The 23951-nt window shown below is 34.2% G+C and overlaps 1 protein-coding gene across 2 annotated transcripts in view; it reads left to right on the top strand.

Annotated features, from left to right (window-relative positions):
* GPATCH2 (G-patch domain containing 2) overlaps positions 1-23951 on the top strand; it is a 165982-nt gene that overhangs the window by 18860 nt on the left and 123171 nt on the right. Inside the window, exons 5-6 of one of the 2 annotated variants that reach the window (XM_029227808.1) lie at positions 53-132; positions 260-2294. In XM_029227808.1, coding sequence (XP_029083641.1) covers positions 53-132; positions 260-292 — 113 coding nt within the window. In that variant the 3' untranslated portion in view covers positions 293-2294. Of the gene's footprint in view, positions 1-52; positions 133-259; positions 2295-23951 lie in introns of those variants that run through there. The other variant, XM_029227806.1, reaches the window with a different exon arrangement.

The following is a 23951-nucleotide window of genomic DNA, read 5'->3' as shown; positions in this document are numbered from 1 at the left end:
CATGCTCCAATGATCATAAACCCTCCTTCAACTGAGGACTTTGATTTTCCAGGTTTCCAAGCCAGACTCAGTCGCCTTCATGGAATGCCTTCCAAGAATATTAAAAAATCGGGAGGGACCCCAACTTCAATGGTAGGCATGCTTTCTTATTTACTTCTCATGTTTGGAAATGTATCCATTTCTATGGAATAAAAAGCCACATCCTCATCCTTTATTCATATTCTAATGTTATACTTAAAAATAATCCATTTTTTTGTAGGCTACAAACTGGACCAGTGAGATTCCCCTATAAACCAAATCTTCTAATGCTAATAAATTAGTTACGTTTTGAACATCTGGGGAATGACATTCGAGGGAACCTGGCTCCTGTCCTCTTCCCCTGGAGGAATATCACTGAAGTGAGAGCCTCTTTGATGAAAAGATGGGGCTGTTTTTGCTGGAGGACTGGTATTCTTCCTTTAGTCAGAAGTGAATCTGATGGGGGAGGCTTTTAGGGATCTAGGTTGGCCCAGGGTGGATAGAAACTACTGTAAATCTTATATATTTTTCTCTTTTATGATTTTTTTTTTACATTGAAACCATTTATGTATCACTTGCTTTGCCAAAATGCTAACAAAAGCTAGAGAATTAAAAACTTCCAGATCTCACATCAGTATTCCTTAATGTTTATATTGTGACTGGATAAGAACTCATTTTTACATATCTGACTGTTGTAAATTTAAAAACATGATGCATTGACATTTATGGTTCATTTTTAGAGAAATCTTATATAGCCAACATTATTTAAAATATTTGCATTTTACTCAGGGTATTTTAACAAGGGCTAAGATGAGTAATAGGTAAGGTTGATAATCTGCTAGAGTTTGTATTTTGTTCAAGTTTGCTTTCTACTTGGATAATCTGCTCTGTATTGCAAACCCATTGTATTTTATAGTACAGTTTTTATTGTACTTGGAAAAATCTTAGTTTTAAACTAGTCACGGTGATAACTAGTCTGTGCTAGTGGAATCATTTACTCTTACCTTTTAAATTATCTTCTCTGTCTGATACCTGAAACCGTCAAAATGATCATTCTTGCTTAGAGCGTATTGAACTCATGTGAAAGCTGGTATTTCAACAAATACTGTATGACTGAATCATATTGTCATGTTTAAAAGTGAGAGCTGCTTACACATCCTTAGAATGGCAAATGTGTGTGTCACTGTGAGTGTCAAAAATACTTGCATGAGCTCATTTTCACCAAGCAGAAGGGAAAATGTAACATTTCTATTGATGGTATAATTTAGATACTACACTACATTCAGCCCAGTTCTTCAAAATGGTTATATTAAAATGATTAATATTTTTATTAAGTTCTTATAATCGATGAAAATTGTGATTTAATACATGTATTTTTATATTATTGTATGGATTAATTGTTAATTCAGCATTTAATGGCTAATTTAAATATGATGATTGGAAAAGAAACTTAAAGTTGACATTTTCTTTACCTAAAGTTACAATCTGAAAGATTCCAGCAAATGTATTAAGTAAGAATGTGTGACATCTTTTAGATTGCTTGTCTAAACTGGAGAGATTAAAAGTGATAAAGTGCAACTTTGAGTCTCTTTACCTTTGCATATTTAAAGTGATATTTTAGAGGGACATTAATATGGTATTCGGTCATTGTAAGTAAGCTTTTTTTGTGCTATGTCCTTTGGAGTGAAACTTCGTGATTTTTTTCCTGAATTTACATAAATGTTTTTATTTTGTATAACGACTGTCTTTTAGATCTGAATAAGTCACTTTAAAACCTTGGCCTATGAACTTTGCCTTACCAATCGTGAAGCTAGATGAATGCTATCTAGCTCTTGGTTCAGTTTTACCGATTTTTATTTTTGGTTCACTGCTTGCTTGAGCATAGCTGGGATTTGTAGCCCATTTTCTAGGCTTATTGCAATCTCACTGTGGTATTTTATAGAAGCTATTACAACTGATAGGCTAGCTTCATGGTATTGATGATACATGGCTTAACCATAGTAAAAGCTGCCTTCCCTCTCTCAATTGTAAAAAGGTGATTAAGTTTCACTTGATGGAGATATACTATATATGGTGTTTATCATGGAACTAGTGCATTAGGCCACAAACTGTTTTCCTGGTCCATGTTTTTTGTATTCAAAATTTTGCTGAAGACAATGGGCTCCTTCAGGTTTTCTTTCTTTCAATTCTGAATTGTCCTTGTTTGGAGTTTTAAGTACTGTAATCTTTTTTTTTTTTTTTTCCAATAAAATATCTGACTTGGGCAAGAAAGGTAAGAGTTCCAATTTGTGCTGATATTTTTAAATTCCTATGCTAAGTTTTTTGTTGTTGTTGTTGCTTGTACTGTCCCTATTACATGTAACCATCTAGTCTTAAAAATCGTAATCTCATGAAACAGTCATCTTTAAACAGTATCTCTGACATCCGGTAGTAAGAAATGAAACTTAATTCCTTAGACTTTCACATTGGAAAGCCAGATTGCTTTTAAGAGAGATGAGTTTCCTGAGCAAAGTCAGACACATGTAGCTGCAACCCATTAAATGGAATGACAGCATAGGGTTTCTTTTTCTTAAACAGATGGGTGATGACTACAAAAAATAATGATGTTCTTTGAAGGAAATGACAGAAGGAGAATCTTTTACTGAAATATTAATGTAAACATTTTTGGAGAAAAACTTTCAATCAGAGCTTTCATTACTCACCATAGTAATGTTCTATAAAGTTGCTGGCAACACTGAATTAGAGAATGCTGAACCATTGCTCCTGAGAGAAACGCAGGGTTATGTTCCTGTGAGCCTTTGGTCGTGACATTTTCATCATTCGATCAATGCATAGCCTTGTTTTATGTATGTTTTCGTTTAAAAACACCTTATTTAACATATATTGTGGATCCATTCACATTGAACTCATGACCAACAGCGTTACAGCTTGTGCCCGAACAAAGCTTATCTAATACGTGTGTTTTCTCCGTAAGGCACAGCACAGCATTCTTTGTGCTTTAACAGCAGCAAACAGCACTGCAACCTTATGCCTGGGGACCATTTAACACAGCGAATCACCAAAGAAAGCGCGAAAAGATGGAAAACATGGCACTAAATAAACCACAAAAAGGACACTTGTTTACGGTATTAAGAGCTGAAAACAAGAAAGCAGTGTTGCCTTGTTTGACTTCAGTAGTGCATGCACATGTGCCTCAGGTGACTCAAGTTTTTCATTGCTTTTCTCACGTCTGTGAATGACCGTGAAAGCACTATGAGTATTGATTTGGGGGTTACAAATAAATTTTAGTGGATATGCAAATTTGCATATGTAGGACCTACAACATGGAGTGAGGATCGACTCCAGTTAGTTTTGTAGAAGAGCAAAGTGATATTGTAGAAAATTTACAGATTTTGAAGTCAGACGTTGGTGAATCCCCACTCTGATTCTTCTTTTTACTTGTAATTACAATTTGAACCTCATTTTCTCTTTCTGGTAAATGGGGACAGTGATTACTTTGCAGAAGTGTTGTCAGGATTAAATGAGATTGTGTTTCCATAATGGGTCCAGCACCATCTTTATCACATAGTGTATATTAAATAAATGATAGTCACACATATTATTAGATATATTAAACACAGAAGCTCATGTTGCAAAGAAGAGTTGGATCATGGGTCAAAGCGCAGAATTTTAGACTTTAAAACTTATCTGTTCATATTTTATATATAATATCCCTTCATGTTTAATATTTAAAGTGCTTTTGATTGCAGCCTTTTGTGTTTCTTTTGTACCTCATTCATATTTGAGCCCGCCCTTGTGTTTAATATGGTCTGTGAAGAATAATTTTGAATGAATTTTAAATTGACAGACACTGCATCGAATCTCAAAACTTAACTGCAAACTAAAAAACCTGTTCTAAATTTCTCCTCTCCACCCCACCTACCCCAACTGCCGCAATTATTAAGCTGTTTATTTGTAGAGAGACTGGCACTGTTTAGGAGGTTTTGGTCCAGAGTTATCTGATTCTTAAAAGTAATTTTGTCCATGTACATGAAGGGAGAATCCAGATAAATTCCTGAGAATTTAATGTTAAGAGGAATTAACTATTGCTGTCCTTCTGTTAGAATAAGGCGCTAGGTTATTGGAGCCCAACTAATCAGCCTCTTATATTCACCTCTTTTAGGAGAATTAAGGAAATAATAATTATGGGGCCATTATCCAGGAGATTCAGCCTGAATCTCTTGTATTTCCAGAATTTGTGCATCAGGTACAATTCAGAATGATAATCTTCAGAATAATGAACTGTCCCAGAATCAGTTTTGGGATACTGTACTGGCAAAGTGAATCCGATTAACCTGACTTAAGCATAGCATTTAAGTTAGCTGAGATGTGCTACCCCTGAGCATCCTAATTAATCAGTGTGTTCTGTGGATGAGAGATCTTGATCTTCTTTTCTTGAAATGGATGGTCTTTCCACAGTGTTACATTTATCTAAATTAGCATTCAAATTGAGTAGTCTGTTGAAAGATCAGGAAATAAATGGCTCCATTTAAAATATAGTACCTGAAATCCAACATAAATATTACATAAAGAATTGTACATAAGGGTTATAGGGTTCTGTCTTGAGATTTTATAATTGTTTCAGTCCAGTTTTTTTGTATGGTTGGAATGAGAAAAAGTATAATGGTGATGGTGGTGGTGGTTATTCTAGCAAAGAAAATGAATCTGATTTTATTGACTATTTTATACATGGTTATCAAATTTAAATATTCGAAAAAAATGTGAACATCAATCCTTAATCTAAATTGTCATGCTATACAATAAGCATATTGTTTGTATTCAACAATGCAGTAACATATCTGTTCAGACTCGAGTCAATTCTGTAAGAGAAAGGAATATTATAATATTTTTCCCTTTTATGAAGTCATAGAAGACAGGATTTCATGAGTGGCATATTGATAATGATACCATAGTGATTTACTCTCTATGTCTTACTCAACTGTTGTTTTATTGTTTCTTAGGATACTAGAGTAGAAATATTTAGTCCGATTTATAGCCTTTTACAACAGGAGGCCCATTTTAAGTGGATTTGGTTTAAATAAGGGAACTACATAAACTTTTCTTTTAGCCTAGTCTAAGATAAAGGAGAAATTTTATAACAGAAAACAGACCTAAAATGATTTTTTAATATATTCCCAGCATATGTCTTCAACTGTAATTTGACCATGTGTTAACTAGTTATCTAATATTTTTCAATGGAATTCAATAACTAAATGCTTAATTATAATCTCTGTGAATTGATATTCATTTGTATCCTTTAAGCATTTTTGGATACTTTGCAGAATACAAAAAGAATACATGTTTAGAATTTTTTATATTCTAAATATACATTGTATCATGTATATTCTAATCTGTTACTATGTATGTTAATAATTTAGTTCTTAATCTTATCTCAAAGTCAACATGAGCTCCACATTTCACACTAGAAACTTATATTTTTTTCTTAGAGTTTATTTTGAGATAAAGTAGATATTATATCATTGAAAAGTACTGCTTAATAGATTTATAATAAATATTTCTTTTACAGAAGACATTTTAACAGTTTCTCTTCTTTGAGTTAAAATTCTCTATTTCAATGTGATTATTCACAACTTTATATTTCATGTCATATAAATTTAATATCCATACTTGATATTTGAAAATATGAATCTAACAATTTTTTATTCTGTCCCATTAAAAATAGTATCTATTAATAGTGATATTTCGTTTTATTATATTACACTTTACTAAAAGTAGAATATTTGTATAATATTTGTATTATATTACAATAATATATATATATTTGTATATAATGCAAATATAATATTTGTATTATATTACACTTTACTAAAAGTAGAATATTTGTATAATATATACAAATTCAAATAGTACAGATATATAATAATACATTCATTCATTCAGCAGGTATTTGAATGCTTATTCTGTTCTCCATATTTAGTCTTAAAAATCCTTTAGGAAAAATTATATAAACATATGTTCAATCTTGGTATTTTAATACTGTCAAATTTGGCCACATATACTTTTTCCTCCATCTGTTTAAACTACTTATGCTTGCTTCTCTGATAACTTAGTACTAGAATTGCTTTGGCTTCATATATTGTTCTTCGGTTTGTGATGTTTCAGAAATCTGGAACCTGGCAAAGCGAATGCTAGCAATGAATGCAAGCACTTATTACAATGCTTACTATATGTCAGATACTTTTCTAAGTGCTATTTATATACTCTGATTCATTTAATCCTAAGAACATCCCTGTAATGTAGGTTAATGTTTACAACTTACACATTTAACTTTTCTTTTACCATTAGTAAACCAGAATTAATGCAGTCTGGACATTTATTCTTTTGTCATGCTACTGATAAATAAAAAATAATTTCTCTTCATAAAAAAATCTTCCTTCCTACAAAATGCTGTTGGAAGTATGAGTTATTTTGAAATCCTTGCAGCATTCTTTGCTGTCTTGAATAGTGAGCACAGTCAAGGTGTGTGCCATAATAAAAATAATCATTAAAATGTTTTACTGCTTCCATCAGGTTAACCACTGTGGACCCACATCCAACTTTCTAACCCTTTTCTTTGTTTCTCAGGTAGTTTTTGATACCTTCTTCTTGATCTCTAGCATTAGCCGGCTCAGGCCTGCTTCCTTGCTCTCTGTTTCATCTTGTTCTCCCTGCTTTGCCCTCCGTGGTTCTTCATTATCCCTCCAATCTTGTGTAACATGCCTGGCCTCTGTCACATTTCTACTTCAGTTCAACTGTGATTGTATCCTCTGTATTTCTCTTATTCCTTTCCTCCCCTTTCTAATGGAACTTGGCAAAATTCTGGGTAGACTTCACACAGGAGGAAGATCTTTTAGCTGGGACTGCAAGTATGAGTTGGAGCTCACTAACTCATTGGGAATGGAGTTGGCAGACAGAAAAACATGAACGGGCAAGTCTAAGTTTGAAACAGCATGGAATATTCGGGAAACTGAATCCAGTGTTGCTGAAATATAAGGTATGCTTGTGTTGAGTATACGGTAGACAGGGTTTTGTTGGCAAGGTAGGCAGGAGTTATATCATTTCAGACTTTTGCGGTCCGCAGGAATGCATGTGAACTGATGTAATATCTGGGGGGTTAAATGGATCAGATTTGTCTTTTGAAAGATCACATGGACAGTTGTATACAGCGTACATTGGGTGGTTACAAGTTAAGACTATATCAGGAGTCTAAAGCTCTCTAGCTGTTCCCCTAGGAGGTGGGATCCACAGTCGACTGAACCCTTTATTTTACCAGATCTGATTTTCTGATCAACCTTTGGGTAGCATCCATTCATTCAACAAGTATTTATTGAGCCTCTACTATGTGCTAGATACTGTTCTAGGTCTCGGGGATTACAATGGTGAATAAAGCAGACAAGGTTCCCTGGAGCTTATATTTTAGTAAGTAAAAATAAACTTGGTTGGGGAGGAGGGTGAGTACGTAAAAATGGCCACGGAGAAAATTAAACAGGGTAATGTAATAGTGAACTACAGGATATGAAGGTGATTGGAGAGAATATGATTTGCAGGCTGGAATAATGTTCAGCCTTGGTCGATCTAGTGCCTTTTCTTCTCATTGCTTTTATTAACAACATGGGGAAAGAAACAAGAGTGTGCATTACTCACACCTGTTCATTCAGGAAGTTGGGTTATACAAGAGTGTGCATTACTCACACCTGTTCATTCAGGAAGTTGGGTTATGTCCTAGACATCTCTCCTGATTCTAGACCAGGTTGACCACAGCTTTTAAATGTCCACAAAACGTGGGCCTGCAAATGGCAAAAGGACACTTTTATTTGTAAAGTACAGTATTACTTCTGGTGCTTTTGAATGTTTTGTTTTGTTTTTTATTTAAAGAAAGTTTGCAGGTGCCAAATATTTATATACTATTCTGGTTTTCCCCTTTAGATTAAATCATAATGTATGTTCAGAAATGTAATATTTTAATATTCTAATAGTTTTTCTCATGCTTTAATGGCTACTTAAATATTATGCAGGGCAACCAGTCTTTTGATTACATTTTTAAAGATCATGAAATGCCGTGCTTTCTTTTCATTTTTTTCACATTGGTACTTGCATACAAATTCTTAGGTCATTCACTTTATTAGTAAAAAAATGGCTTGTTTTAAGATTGATTTTTTTTTCTTTTTTTTTGAAGAAATTATCTATGGACTTTTTAATGAATCTCCTTAAAAACATTGGATTGCAAACATTTGCGGTTTTAAAAAATACTTCTTATAAAGATTATGATGCTTATCATTTAAATATTTTTCTTCTCTGTCGTATCCTAAGAAACATTTGCAGGGAACGTGCGGGTTCAGTCCCTGGTCTGGGAACTAAGATCCTGAAAGCCACACAGCACGATCAAAAAATAAAAAAGAAACCTTTGCAATATGTTCTAAAACGCTCTTTTTAGAAATTAAGACTGCTGGTTGGTAACTATTTGACTCCATAAATGTAGACTGAAGACCCATTTCCTTGTTGCCTTTTTTTTTTTTTTGATGTATGGCATGATTTTTATTGAGAAATATCTTATACAAAGATAGGTGCATAGGTGATATAAATGTATAGTTTACAGAATAACAGAAAAACAAATACCCGTATTGTCATCACCCACCTTCAGAAACAGAAGATTCTAATTCCTCTGTGTATCTCAGCCCTCTGACATTAAGAATTACCACATGCATATGTATTCCTAAATCCTGTTTTGGTTCTTTATGTAAGTAGAATCACATTGATTGTCCTTTTGTGAGATATATTTTTTTTATTGAAGTATAGTTGATTTACAATATTGTGTTAGTTTCAGATGTATAGCAAAGTGATTCAGTTATGAATGTTCATTTTTTCAGATTATTTTCCATTATAGGTTATTACAAGATATTGAATATAGTTCCCTGTGCAACAGTAAATCCTTGTGGCTTATCTATTTTATGTATAGTAGTTTATATCTGTTAATTCCATACTCCTAATTTATCTTTTCCCCTTGGTAACCATAAGTTTGTTTTCTATGTCTCCGAGTCTGTTTTTGTTTTGTATGTAGATTCATTTGTGTTATTTTTAAGATTCCATTCCTTGTTGCTCTTTAAAATTATGGTGACATTGCCAGAGTTCCCAATATTTTTCTTGGTTTCTTTTTTTTAATCAAAATCAGGGAAACAGAAATGCTGCAAACACTTCACTTTCTTCAAAGCTTTCACTCTGGTTTTCTGTCTTTTATGTTGTTGATAGAATTATTCTGACGGTCTATAAAACTCAGTTTTCTAATTTGCCTTCAGATATGTCAGGTATCTAATATCAGAAAAGTTCAGAATCAATGATGGGTAGAACACTTCCAAATAATATTTAACAGGTACTTTCTATATTGAAGTCACCTGCAAATCCTCCAACTGAAGGTCAATTTGAACAACTGAGAATTCACAAAGAAGTCTTATAAATAAAAGGGGTTTCCTGTACTGTAGTCTAATAATGCTTCTTTAAAAACTACATAATCCTGAAAATAAAGTTAATACTTAGATTTCATCTCATGCCATTTCATTTACATATATCTTTGATAGATTCTTTTAATTTTCTGATCCACAAATATGTTTTAAAGGAGTATTTTATATCATTTGTTGGATGAATAAATAAGTATATGTGACCTCTGACTCAGAAACTTGATGTCTTGCTTAATTGTGTTTTCAGCCATAGATTTCCTGGTTCAGCTGTATGCACATGTAATGGTGGCTTGTGATCTTTTCATTGTGGGAAGTGAGATATGTCTTTGTCCCCCAGCACCTTGCAGTTTGGCTAGTAAAAATTAATTGGGAAAGGGAGAGAGAGAGAGAGAAGAGACCTAATGTTTGCTAAGGGACGCACTGATCCTAACTAGTTTTTCATTATTCATTTAAAGTTTTAGTTTTATGTGTTATCTCTATCTTCCTCCACTCTTTCCACACCTAGACACGTCTGAATCTCATTTCTTTCCTTGTTTGTCATATTAACCCTTTCTTTCCAAATTTTATCTATCACTGCCCTAGTGTAGTTACTCCTAACCTTACATTTTGATAGTACATTAGTCTCCTCCCTGGTCTCTCTTCCTTCCGGTTTTCCTCCCTCTAATCCGTATCACATGTAACTCCAAGGAAACATTTTTAAAACATGCTTATACCCTAGTCAAAAAATAGTTTTCACGCCTTTATCATCAAATTCAGGTTTGTTCCTTCTGACCTTCACTGCTTACCTGTGACCTATATACAACACTTCACTCCTTTCCAGATGGTCTTAGGTTCACAGCGTCCCCACCCCTCCATCAACCTTCCCTTACTCGGTCATATTCATTCCTTCTCTACATTTGCTCACAACAGTGCACCCCTCTTCTTACTGGTAGATTCATATCCTTCAAGGAACAGTTCAGGCTCCATACCTTTTTGTCAAAAGCTTCCCCAACTCCTCACACTTCAGAGATCACTGCATCATCTGAAATGCCATTGCATCTGCTGTCTCTGCCATTCTTTCATTCATTAATGGGTGACCTTTCCATTTTATACTCTTACTCGTCTTCTTATGTTTGCATTGTGTCCCCAAGTACGTGTAGCACCCGAGTGACAGGGGTCCAGCTCCTAGCCCATAGTATGTGTTTAAAAATTTTTTAAATGTTGATAGGGATTTACTGGGTATTACCTTATGCTTTTAGGGAGTTTTCCACCACTAGTTACATGGCCAGTACAACCTTAAGTAACATCCTTTCCTACCAATATTAGTATCTAAGTTCTTCATTGTTTTTAATTTTTATTTTTTTTAATTTTTTGGCCATGCCGCATGGCTTGTGGGATCTTAGTTCTCTGACCAGGGATTGAACCCAGGCCCTCGGCAGTGAAAGCACGGAGTTCTAACCGCTGGACCACCACAGAATTCCCTCTTCGTTGTTTTTAATTTGTCCTTTTATGTACTTAGTGATGTGATGCAGATAAGGTTCCATTTGAGAGAGCACTAAAAAGCTGCTTGGATGCCCAGTGTACAGATGCTCACCTTTTGGTTGGGTAATTCTTAAATGTTGCTATCCATAGGGATTTTCCTTCGAAATAACCCCCTAATAAGTAATCTCCTGCCTCAAGGCGTGTGGAGTGGGGGAGTGGACTAGTGTTTTGACTCCACTGACCAACATTCTGATTGCAAAGTAGAGGGCAGGGAGCCCTCAGTCTGCAGACTTTCACTGAATTCTCTTAATTTTAGTAAAGGTATATCATGTGGCCCATAGGTATAGCCCCTTTCTAGTTTAACAGTGTCTTATACACTGTTTGTGCTTCTGCTAGGATATAGGGAAGGGGTGGTAACACTGTATGACTGTGTGGCCAAGGATTGGGATTAGGGATCAATTTAAAAAAATAAATTTTCCAGCAATTCCCTGTTGAAGAGGTGTCTGGTGCCTCCAATTTCTGAACCTTTCTGGAGTCTGCTGCTTCAGTCAACTTACTTTTTATCGCCCCCTCTCCCTACCCCTTTGCTAGAGAAAGCTGAGCTGCCAGCCACACATCCATTTCGTTTTCTTCTGTGATTTTGTTGACTCTGCTTGTCTGGTGGTATCTTCTTTCCTATCCGCTTTGTCCTTGTGGAGTTATACCTTGTTATTCTTTACTGTCATTTTAGTGGGGTTTTGAGAGGGAGCTGCATTGTGTGATTAGTGGGTTATGTTTACCGGGAAGTGCTAGCTAGTGTTCTTTTCTTTTGTTTTCTTTCTTTCTTTCTTCTTTTTTAAGTAATAGATTCACAGGTTTTAAGAGGACAAAAGGACAAGAGGATAAATAGGACAAAAGGTATCCAGTGGAAAGTCTTTGTCCCACATCCAGTTCTTCCCATACCCATCTGTGCACATACAGCATCGATTAATCTGAACCTTGGTTTTTAAACTTTAAAAAAAAGTCTGAGAGATTATAAATTATACCTATTTTTTATTCATTTGTTTGGCTGCATAATATTTCATTTTAGTATATTATTAAATAATTCGATCAGCTTTTATTTTATGTAGCTAATATTTAAGGACAGAAATATTTGGTTACTATTAATTATATTAGCTAACATTATTGAGTTATTATTTGCCAGGTGGTGTTCTAATCTCTCTATGTATGTTAATTCATTTAATGTTCAAAAAAAGGCTACTGAGATAAATATTATTCTCCTCTCCATTTTATAAGCCAGGAACAGGGGCAAATGGCTTAAATGACTTATTCAAGTTCACAGCTTGTAATCAGTAGTGTCAGGATTTAAACTCTGGCCCTATGACCCACTCCCCAAAGTCTTAGCCTTCAAGCTATACTACTTCCCCTTCAAGGGTAAAAATATTTCCAATGAATTTTTAATTTGTAAAAAGTTGATAGGCCTAGTGGCCTGCTGAAATAAAATACATCTTAGTTATATAGTTTGGTTGATTTAATGAATATATTGGGTAAATAATTACTCTGTGTTTGATCAAGTTAAATCTACTGAATTGGATACATGTTTTATTTTTCAGTGTAATAGTTTTTCATCATTACATTACATTGTAAATATGCTGTCCATCCCTCCTGTCAGCTCTTCTGTTTTCACCTCACATATGTTTTCTCTCCTTTCCTGTATTATCTGTTGATTTAACTTATTAGGTCCTCGCTGATATTTAAATCTTTTCTTTCTCAAATTTATTAAAAGGTAAATTTTTTTGTTACCTATCAGTTAGGTTTCTCCATATCCAAAAAGGTTAGTGACAGCAATAAATATTAAAATAGCATTAAATGTTTTGTAAAGGACATCTTTATAGACTCCACCATCCTGTGGTATAAGTATTACTGTAATTTCCATTGTGTGGACTCAGTGATTTTCAAAGAATTAGCTTCATTATGAACAATCAGAGCCAGGTCTTCTGAACTCCAGTCCTTTTGCATACGAAAATTTTCAGAAGTTATTCTCTTTTCTGTATTTTAGCTGGAGCTATAATGATTTAGCTTTTTAGAATGTTAGCTTTTGAAAATACCATGAGACTTGACATTTAAATTTCTTGTCAACTTGTGAAAGTGGTCCATTTCAAAATTTGATTGGGTTCTCATTTTGAGGAAAGGTTTACGAATTTTTATCGTCGAATTTTTAAGTTGCTGCAAATTGTATTGAAGTAAATAATTCATGCTATGAATTTGGCATTAGCTTTCTTCATATTTATTAACATCACAACTTTTCCCTAATCCTACTTCCTCATTTAGCCTCTTAAAGCACTAGTACAGGCCCAATCTTTGGAATTGTCTGTTTATAGGAAAAACCAATTAAACTAACTCTTTCCTTGATTGAACATAATCTCAGAGTCATCCTGCTTCCTCAGCAAATTGTTGTATGTGTCGTATATATTACTAACACATTTTTAACACATTATTGTGTATGTTGATCATATGATTGTTCTTGAAATGCCTTTACTTTCCATTGTGATGTTACTTAGAGGTGCTGGCTGTCTAGCTGACTGGATGAATTTTCTTTCCTCCTATTTTTCCCAATGTGTAACTCCCAGCTCTGCAGTGTAGCACTATGAAGCCAGGAAGGGCAAGGCAGACACTTTAGATATGAAAAAAGGGCCTTTACAAACACACACATACACATATTTTCTTTTTACATTATCTTATTTCTGGTAGGTGGTTTCATTTAGACACTTTGATTTCATTTAGACACTTTGAGGACATACACTTATTTTCATAACAATCATAATCATGAACTGTTAAAAGTGAATTAAGACATGAATATGCATGAAGAAATTAGATGTTCCTACTATGAATGTATGGCATCAATGTGTCTTGAGTGAATTACAGACTTTACTCATTTCTGGGCCATTTGTTTTATATATAGATTAAATATAGATAATTACTCATTGGACAAGTTACTTTATTACTTTGATGTATCTCAGAGTAGCACATGCAGTTATAGTGTGATTATTGTAATAATTTGGATTCATTAATAAGCAAAATTAACATTTCATATAAATGAAAATTTAAAAATTGGAATTTGATGTTGTTTAAAGTCAATGTTACTTCCAGTGGTTATTTTGATTTCATAGCAGAATTGTATTTTTTTACTGAAGTTTTTAATTCTTTTTAAGCTCACATGTTAAATGTAAAGGTGTTTTGTTACTATTCTAAATTATAGTTAGAAATATTAACTTCTGTAGGTTAAGCATTTCATTTTTGTCTTGTGCCTCACTTGTTTGAAAAACTTATGGATTCAGTTTTATTTGTTGGGGGCAAATGTGCACCATATGATGTACTAAACTTAAAATTTATTTTTACATTTATAGAGCACTTAGCCAAATACCTAGCACAACTAGATGTTTAATAACTGTTTTCCTATCTATCTCTAACACTTTGTCTTTCAATAGTGTGTGGTTTAGATGGATATTAAATGGTTAAACTGCCTAGAAATTATTTGCACACTCATTAAGATTCATTACCCAAGGGAATAAAATGAAAACATTCTAATCAAGTATCATGTTTTAATCCATATTTTTTTATTTTACTTTGTTTTGTTTTTTTAAGAGGGATTCATGTTGCTGGTTCAAAGTGATCTTTACCTGCTCTTTTGGGTTAACACAGTTCTTTAGAAAAGCAGATCTATTCTGGCTATGTAATGCATTTTATTTAATTTTATAATTTTTATGATATCATATATTACAGATTGCTAAAAATATAGAAAAATGTTAGAGAACATTTTTGGATTTGATGGATTACCACTCCTGAAAGGGAAACAAAACACTAAATATTTCTAATCCCGCATTATTTACCGCATGGGTGGTTAAATGCTACTTTAAGCCTCATAAAATTAAAAGGGAGAAATCTGCCAACTGTAGCAGGAATTGGTTTTAGGAAGAGTGGTACAGAGCCAAAATATTGCTACAGAATTAAATGTCAAAAATCTTCTTTAATAGTAGATATATAGTTCACAGTGCCTGGTTATGATTAATACATTTAATCTAAATCACTGAAAGCTGCAGTCTCCTTTTCCATAAAATACAGTAGGAAAAAAATCAGTTTTACTGTAGATGGATAACAATTGGAAAATAATGCATCTTCCCGCCCAATAAATTGTCAGTTACACCTTTTAACTAAAATCAATTCATCTTTCCAAAATTTATTGCAATTTCTAATAATAAATCTCCTCAAATGTTTATTCATTTGGTTTTTGATACATTTGTGCCACTTTTGCTATGGTCTGTTGTTTTCTCTTTTGATTCATTGTAAATTAGAAAATCTATATTGAGTCAGTTTTCTAGTCAAGAAGTTAAAATCTATAACCGAGCACCTTTTTCACTCTCCATTGTACATTTTAATACCCTTGAACTTGAACTTAAATGCAATCCAGTAAATTCTTTTCAGAAGGAGATTAAAAGACTTTTCAGTCTAACTTCTTGAGCAAGGGCCAAATTCATAAAACAAGCACTTAGGAGGTCATTAGATGATCGTTGTCATAGATCCATTTTTGAATCAAAAAGTGGGGAGAAAGAGATACACAGAGTAGCACCATGATTTCATGTAAGTATCTGGTACAAAGAAGAGTAGGATCACATTGGGAGCCTGCTTTTTTTTTCCGTTGATAGCAATAACCCAAAAGGAAACACAATAATCAGCTATGTTCTATCTATGTCTGACACAGAGGTTTTCCCCTTATTAATCTCCAGATACACTTTTTGAATCTCTATGTATACATTTTCAGATTGTTCTTTTTTTAATGTATCCTAAGTGTGAAAAGTGTGAAATCAGATTGGTTTTTCACACACTGTGTTTTAGAATGTAGTCGTTATTGATTTTTAATTCAATACATGATGCATGAGCATTTCCCATTCTTTATACTCTTAATATTATCATTAGACTTAAATTAGATGTTGAAATACTGGATGGTGAACACTGACTTTGTCATTTTAATTTTATACCTTTCTTTACCTATTTCACAGTGAGGTCAGATTGGTATATGGGTTTTTTTGTTTTTGTTTTTCCACCTACACCTCTACTGTACTATTACCTAAAATTTTAAAAAGAAAGTGAGAATCAGTTTTTTCTTTCCCACAAATTTAACAGAAATGTGTTTGCAATCAGCATGTTCTGAGGCTTGGTATTAAGTCAACACTTTTTATATCAACTAAAATTCTAGAATACATTTTCGGAAGGGATACTATTAGAGATGAAAGTGACATTAATTTGAATCAAACCTATAACTCATTGACAAACTTGTGTCATCGCTAATATATAAGATGCTATATGATTAATTTAGCAGTTAAAAAAGGTAATTTGTATAGCCACAATAGCTGAAATAGAATTCATTAATTGAGCTAACTATACAGTGGGGAAAACATGTTTTCTAAGGCAAAGACCTGACATGAATTACAGGTCTTACTTGTTCATCTAAAAATAGCGCTGCTTTCTTTAAAGCTGTGAACTTACTGATTTTTTTGATATATGGATTCTTTAATATAAAGTGTGTTACTCATTGGTACTTACCAGATTAATTTCTGTATTAACAAATTAGAGGTTTTAATAAATTTAGCTAGCTGTGAAAACCTTAAAAGTAATCTCTGACTTATGTGTACCTCCTAATTTGATTTTCATATCACATTAGATATGAAAGTAAATCAAATCATGCTCTTTTAAATAAAAATGATCAACTGAAATGCTTATGCCTTCCTTTTAAAATACCAATAATAGATTTTAGTGGTATTCCTCTAGTGGTTTTATAAACATTGGTTAATGATACAGAGTCAATGTATTACTTAAGTGTTAATAGTTTTTCTCTATTACTGTCAGTAATGAAGATGATAATGATAGCTACAAGATCACAGTTATCACCTTTGCATGGTAGCGTTCAGTTTTGCAAGGGATAACAGGGTTGTCCTTTCAAAAGAGGAAGTTAAGGTTCTGAGAAGTTAAGTAAGTAACTGACATAACCAATAAGGTGTAGAGCAGGGTCAGTTGTCTGATTCTTGGTCCAGCATCCTTTTCTATTTTCCCCCACCTGCCTCTCGCTAACCTTTTCAGTTGAATGTACATTCGTCCTAGAGACTGCAATTTTGTTAACATTTTTAACCGTAGTTTTAGGAATTGCCAGGTGAACTTTACCATTTTCAAGCAAAGTGAATGTTTTTAAGGAGGTCAATTAGTAATCTGTTTTTCTCCAATTCTCTAGTTCAGTGTCTTGACCATTGACATAGCCTAACTAGTCTCCTTGGTTAGCCTTTCCTTCTCTACTCTCTTTCCCGCTGTTATCAACTCTCTTCAAATTCTAACATGATCTTTGTGACCCATTTGACTTCTAACTTAAACCTATTAGTGTCTTCCCTTGGTTTAACCAACACAATGTAAATTCCTTTCTTCCTGTTCTAGGTCTTTGCCATTAGGACTTCCACTTATCTTTCCATCATCTTCACGTCCTGATTCCCCCCAGTTGATGCATTCTAAATGAGTCTTGCACTTTCCAGTGTCTGTCATTTGGCTCCTACCATTGTTACGTTTGAAACATCACAGTTTTCATGTCAGTCTGGAGAAATCTTGCCCGTTCATCAAAATACGTTTCAGTCAAAACCTTATCTGGAAACTTCCATGCCAGGAGGCATCTCTCCTATCATTCAGAGTCTCCACTGCCATCACTTTATCACTCACAGAACCACGTTTTAACCACTACTGGTGTAGTGCAAGCAAAAAGCGTGGAACCAGAAATCAGAATAACTTCTCGCAGATCCATGATTTACTGGCTATGTGACCTATAGGAGAAATCACTTTTTGAGCTTCACTTTCCTCATCCTTAAAATAGGGCTAATAAAAGGTAAGCTGAAATAAGGTATGTAGTAGGACTTGGATTTAGGAACTGTAAAGGCACTATTATTACTTATTAACTTCAGGAGTCCAAAGCTCAAATGCCTTCAGGGGCCAGGCAGATAATCTGGGAAGTAGCTTAGGGAGGTAGCCACACACTAGTAAGGGCATTCCCTAGCTCAAGGTATTCAAATTCAGAACATTTTAAGATCTGATAGCCAACAAGTGAAAAAAACACTGCATGTGGTACTGGCCATGGGACTACCACAAAGAACCAAACACTTAGTATTTATTCTTGTCTCTTTTAAAGCATGCTCAAATCTTTCATCAAAGAAGATATAGTTTATATAAATGAATAGTACTTATTGTGACCATATTTAAAATTAAAATCATTACTGAGTTGAAGAGCAAAAAGGTATTGAGATTTACTATGTACCAGGTCCCAGAAATCGAAAGTAATGAATGACACACGTCCCTACTCTCAAGGGTCCTATGGGCATTTGGTATGTACAGACTAATGCACAGCAGAGAAAAGTGTAAGTGCCACAGCAGAGACTTAAACCAGTTGCACTACTGAGATGAGAAAAAAGAGAATAATCACTTCTACTAGCGGGTATTGAAAAGGTATTTGAGCTGTGCCTTTGACTGGTTAGGTCTTTCCACAAAAAAATAGGAAGGGTAGTGTTATATAGTAGAAAGATCAGGAGATTTGAAGTTAGAAGGAGCTCTGTTTGATTCACCACTGTTACACGGTCTTAGGCAAAGTTACTTTGATCTCTTATTTCCCTCCATCTTTTAATTACCTTCCTTCATATGATCTTCTCTCTTTCCTTTTTTTTTTTTTTGCGGTACGCGGGCCTCTCACTGTTGTGGCCTCTCCCGTTGCAGAGCACAGGCTCCGGAGGCGCAGGCTCAGCGGCCGTGGCTCACGGGCCCAGCCGCTCCGCGGCATGTGGGATATTCCCGGACCAGGGCACGAACCCGTGTCCGCTGCATCGGCAGGCGGACTCTCAACCACTGCGCCACCAGGGAAGCCCTCTCTTTCCTTTATAGCACCTACCATAATCTGAAGTTATTTTTTTTCTTGTCTAGTGTCTCCAGCCACTGGAATGTACTCTTCTTCAAGGTCCGTCTTGTTGGCCTCTCTCTTTAGTATCTAGAACCGTGCTTGACACATCCTAGGAACTCAGTATATTAGTGAGGCTGTTGAATGAATGAATGTGGAGTTCCTGTGAAGATCAACATAGATCCCTTTTGCGAGCAAACATGGGTCATCCAATTCTAAGTCTCGTGCTTCAGTTCAGCATAACTGAAGATAAAGACCTGTAAAAATGCCTGGCTGGTTTAAGAAGTATTAAGTTCTCAGCTGTGTGTTAAATTTAAGGTATGTGGATAATCATGTCAGGACTTCTGACAATACAGGGAGTTTAGAACATCAATTAGATCATACTTCTTCAAACTTAAACATTCTCTTGCTATACAATTTTTTAGTTTTATAAACCCATGGATTAGACATTAGTATTAATACATAGTTTATTTAGCTTTGAAAGACATAGCAGATTCTTACCATATCATCTTTTTTTATTTTTTAAAATAAATTTATTTATTTATTTTTGGCTGCATTGGGTCTTCGTTGCTGCCCACAGGCTTTCTCTAGATGTGGCGAGCGGGGGCTACTCTTCGTTGCAGTGCGCGGGCTTCTCATTGCAGTGGCTTCTCTCATTGCGGAGCACGGGCTCCAGGCGCATGTGCTACAGTAGTTGTGGCACGCGGGCTCAGTAGTTGTGGCTCACGGGCTTAGTTGCTCTGCGGCATGCGGGATCTTCCCGGACCAGGGCTCGAACCTGTGTCCTCTGCATTGGCAGGCGGATTCTTAACCACTGCACCACTAGGGAAGCCCTTACCATTTCATCTTAAATGTCATATTTTCCTTGTAAGATCCTTTTCTTCAAGTATGTTCTTAGAAGGTGTTTTAGTGAAGTTCTAAAACTGATAAATTTGTTGTTTTGAATCTGGAACTGGATTCATTTCACTCTTGTTCACAAAAAAATGTTTTTTTGCATATATAATTCCGGGTTAAATAATTTTTCTCAGCTTTTGGAAGATACTCTATTACTCTCTTCCGGCATTCATTGTTGCTGTTGAGAAATCTGTTGTCAGACTGATAATAGATATCACGGGTTATTCCCCACCTCTGGCTGATTTTCTTTTTTGGTCTTTGATATTCATAGTTTCACAGCATTATGTATAGATGTGAATTTATTTACTCTGCTTTTATGTTGTCTTTCCTATGTCTGGTAATTCCTATCTTTAACCAGTTCAAAAAAATTTCAGCCCTTATCTAAATATGGCTTTTTGTTCATTATTAATCTTCTATCTCTTTAGGATTCCAGACAGAGATATGTTGCACTTTCTCATTTTATTCTCGGTATCTCTTAACCCTTTTCTCCTAGTCCCCATTTCATTGTCTTTCTGTCCTGTACTGTGATTTCTTCAGCCTTGTCTTCCAGTTAACTGTGTCTATTCTGCTGTTTAATTCATCTAATCTGTTAATGGGAGCAATCTAAATACTTGCCGTAATTATTTATGAGATGTTAGTAATCTTTAATTTACTCATGTTTTACTGAATTCTACCCAAAAAGGAGTTTATAGACTCAAAAATTCTAATTTTTAACACTTTTATAATAAAGTTATCCATATATGTTTTTCTTAACAATGAATGGTATATTTCAGTAGTTTTATTTCTGTTTTAGTATAAACTCTGCAACCTCTAGGTGCTCCTATTAATTACAGTTAACTATATTTTATACTCAAATGTTAGTTGAGAGTAAAGCTGAATAAGTAACCAACCCAGTTATTTAAATTATTGACGTTCTCTCTGTTTAATGTCTTGTTGGCTGGTTATACTGTGAATTGCTTACATACCTGTCACCTTCTTCTGGTCTTTGATAAGACATGATATAATCCGTTGTTTTTAACTCCACAATATTTCCACATGAAGCATTCATGCTTTACAATTTTTTTAATCAATTTTAATACTGGGCATTTTGCTTTTTTAAAAGTAAATTGTAGTGTTGCCTTTTCTATTATTTTTTGGGTTTATTGCCCAAATATTTTTTCTCTTTTTACAACTGTTCATAATATGTTATTAATTGAGAAAATGTAAACAGATTTACCATGTCCAGAGAATACTCTTATATGGAGTCAATCTTTATATTCACTGTCACTTTCAAAAGCATTTTGACATTATGGTATTATGATAGCTTTAGGAAAATTTTTATGAAAATGCTTTATAAAAATACTTGGTACAAAGTTTAAAATACTATAGAATTGTAAGTTATGATATGTAACAATTTGCATAGTGCTTTTCTCCCCAAGAGTGTCAAGTTTTTTATAAATAACTTTTCAACTTTGTCTTTTCTGTGGCACTCGCTAACAGGAAAAGGAGCAAGGGCAATGGAACAGGAAGAGGGTGAGAAAGAGAAAGAGGAATATAAAAGACAAAAGAAGTAGGGGAAAATGAATAGTGACCAACTCAAGTAATAATACCCAAGCCAGTTAAGGCTGTTTACGTCTATGTTTTCAACATACCTCACGGAACCTTTACTCATTACCTCCTGATTCCCACCTCTATTTTGACAGAAGCGAAGATGATCAAAGACTGTAGAAAAGGAAATTTGGCCTTAAGCTGAACAAATAGATGCTATGTTTATAAAACTTGAATTTTTATACTTTCAGTGGTTAAAACTGTTGCTCTGCAAGGCACTCCAGAGCTAGGCAAGCGTGAGTGTTCACTCGTGTGCACACACACCCAGGCACAAGAGGCATACTCTCCCACACATCCCAGTGAGGAATGAGGAAGGCTGGAATCTCTCCGAAACTCTGGTCCTGTCTTGCTAGTAGCCTCATGTACAGGACGGAGCATTGGACGTTGGAATCAGCATGAGACATACAGTGTTGTTTTAGGCCTGCAACTAAGTAACCATGTGAACTTCTGTAAGACCTTTATCTCTTTTAGCTTCAGTTTCTCCTCTTGCCTTTGTCTTAGAACTTGACATTTATCAGGGCCTTTTTAGGCAAGGTTCTTGTGCTAGATATTAATACATATTTCTAGTGTGCCTATCTGTAACGTGAAAGTTTGAAATCAGTGGTTTCTAAGATGCTTTCTAACCTTGTTAACCTGAAGACCAGTAAAGAGATGTACAGGATGAAGACAAAAGAAACAGACTGTGAAGGTGGAAATCCTTTCCAGTAAGCCTAAAGCGATGCTTAAATTTAGTCTCCAGACAAATCTTGGAGGATGGTGGGGGGTGGATCTTGTTAAAATGTAGATTCTGATTCAGTAAGTCTTGGGTGCATTTCTAAGGAGCTCCTAGATAACAATGCTGCTTCTGGTCTGAGGACCACTCTTTTAAGTAACTGAGAGGATAATTGGGGAAGGGAAAGATTTTAAAGGAGAAGGATGATAAGAGTAAAAGAATGATTACTAAAGGCAAAGTTATATACTAACTATAAAGAGAAATTACAGGCAAGATGTGAGAAGCAGATCTCTTTGCTGTGATTTTGAGATAGTTGGGAAATTTTGGCTATCATCATATATACTTTAGTAGATATGAACACTTCTTAACTCTTTGTTTGAAAACAGACTGATTTTAGAATATAACATTTCCCTACTAACTTTCAAATTTGTGAGTTGAAAGGTCATTTTACCAGTGATCAGAATTATGATTATTAGTTTTCATTTTTTATATCTGACAGGCAGTATGTGGAAGATAGGGAATCCCAATCTAAAGATCATTTCGATTTATGATGCGATTGACCAAATTAAACTTGTGCACATATAATAAATTTATTTAAGGAGATAGAGAAACTATATTTTGGGGCTTGTCTAGGTCTGGCTTTCTTAGGTAATACATTCCTAAGGAAACCCATGATTATTTCTGGTTTTGTACTCTGAAAATGTGTGTATGTACTAGTAAAATTATTTTAGCAAAAATGAGAATGACATATTTTACATTTTTTGTACTCAAAATCTGTTGTGTATTTCATATTTTAACACATCTTAATTTAATAGCCACATATTATGTCTGAGGGCTACCATATTGAATAGCAGTTAAAGCTTTTGACTGCATAGAAAATCACTGAGATTAGGGGGTACTTTCATTTCTTTTATTGGTCTCATTTCATTTGGAAAATTCACAATAGCTTGCTAGTTATATATAAAAATAGGACTTTTTCTTTTTCTAAACAGCAGATAGGTGGTGCCCTGGTTGCAGGCTTTGATGGATTCTCAATGAAATTCTTTCTGTTGCTTATAAATATATTTCAGTAAATTTTGTAAAGATTGCCTTATTTGTGTCATAAAAAGTAAAAATTTTAATGGTAAAAATGTAGTATTTGGCATTCACCTTTAGGTGTTGGTTAATCCCAATACTATACCTCAACATTTAAACTCTTGATGATTTTTGTGTGCTAAGTGCATAGATTTACTGCTGCAGTCTGAGCATTTTTAAATTAAAATATATCTTTCATTCTGAATGTATTGATTTACACATCTCTGTGTCAATATTAAGTCAAGCGAATTTTCCAATAAGTTGAAAAGATCTGGCAGGGCAAGTTAAATTTATTAGATTTGCTAGAGGTTTTTTTCTTGTCTGTGTTTAGGCATCTCTCTGCATTTTTATTCTTGACTAGAATTTTATTTTTAAACTAGAAACTAAAATTTTAGTAACACACTTTCATGCCTCTTAGCATTTTTTGTGATTTTTCTCTTGAGTGAATTGCCATTGGAAACCTTGATATTCCTTACTACGTTCTTGGCATTCTTTCCTACTGTTTCTTTAAACAATATATTTTTAGTTTTTTTATATTATTGTAAAATTATTGTTGTTTGAATTTTATTTGAATTACAAAACTAAGTCATATTCCCTTATATACTCTTTTGTGAACTTTAAGATTAGGAGAACTTACACCTTTTAAAAACTCAGACTGAAATGAAGTTACCTCATTTCATGAAAAACAAGAAAAGTTTCATGAGAGTTTAAAACTTATAGGCACAATCTACCCTAATTTCTAAGTGTGGGTATGAATAAA

Source organism: Monodon monoceros, unplaced genomic scaffold (assembly GCF_005190385.1).
Source record: "Monodon monoceros isolate NGI ecotype Baffin Bay Population unplaced genomic scaffold, NGI_Narwhal_1 Super_Scaffold_18, whole genome shotgun sequence".
NCBI classification, from domain to species: Eukaryota; Metazoa; Chordata; class Mammalia; order Artiodactyla; family Monodontidae; genus Monodon; species Monodon monoceros.
This window is presented reverse-complemented; position numbering and strand designations above follow the sequence as displayed.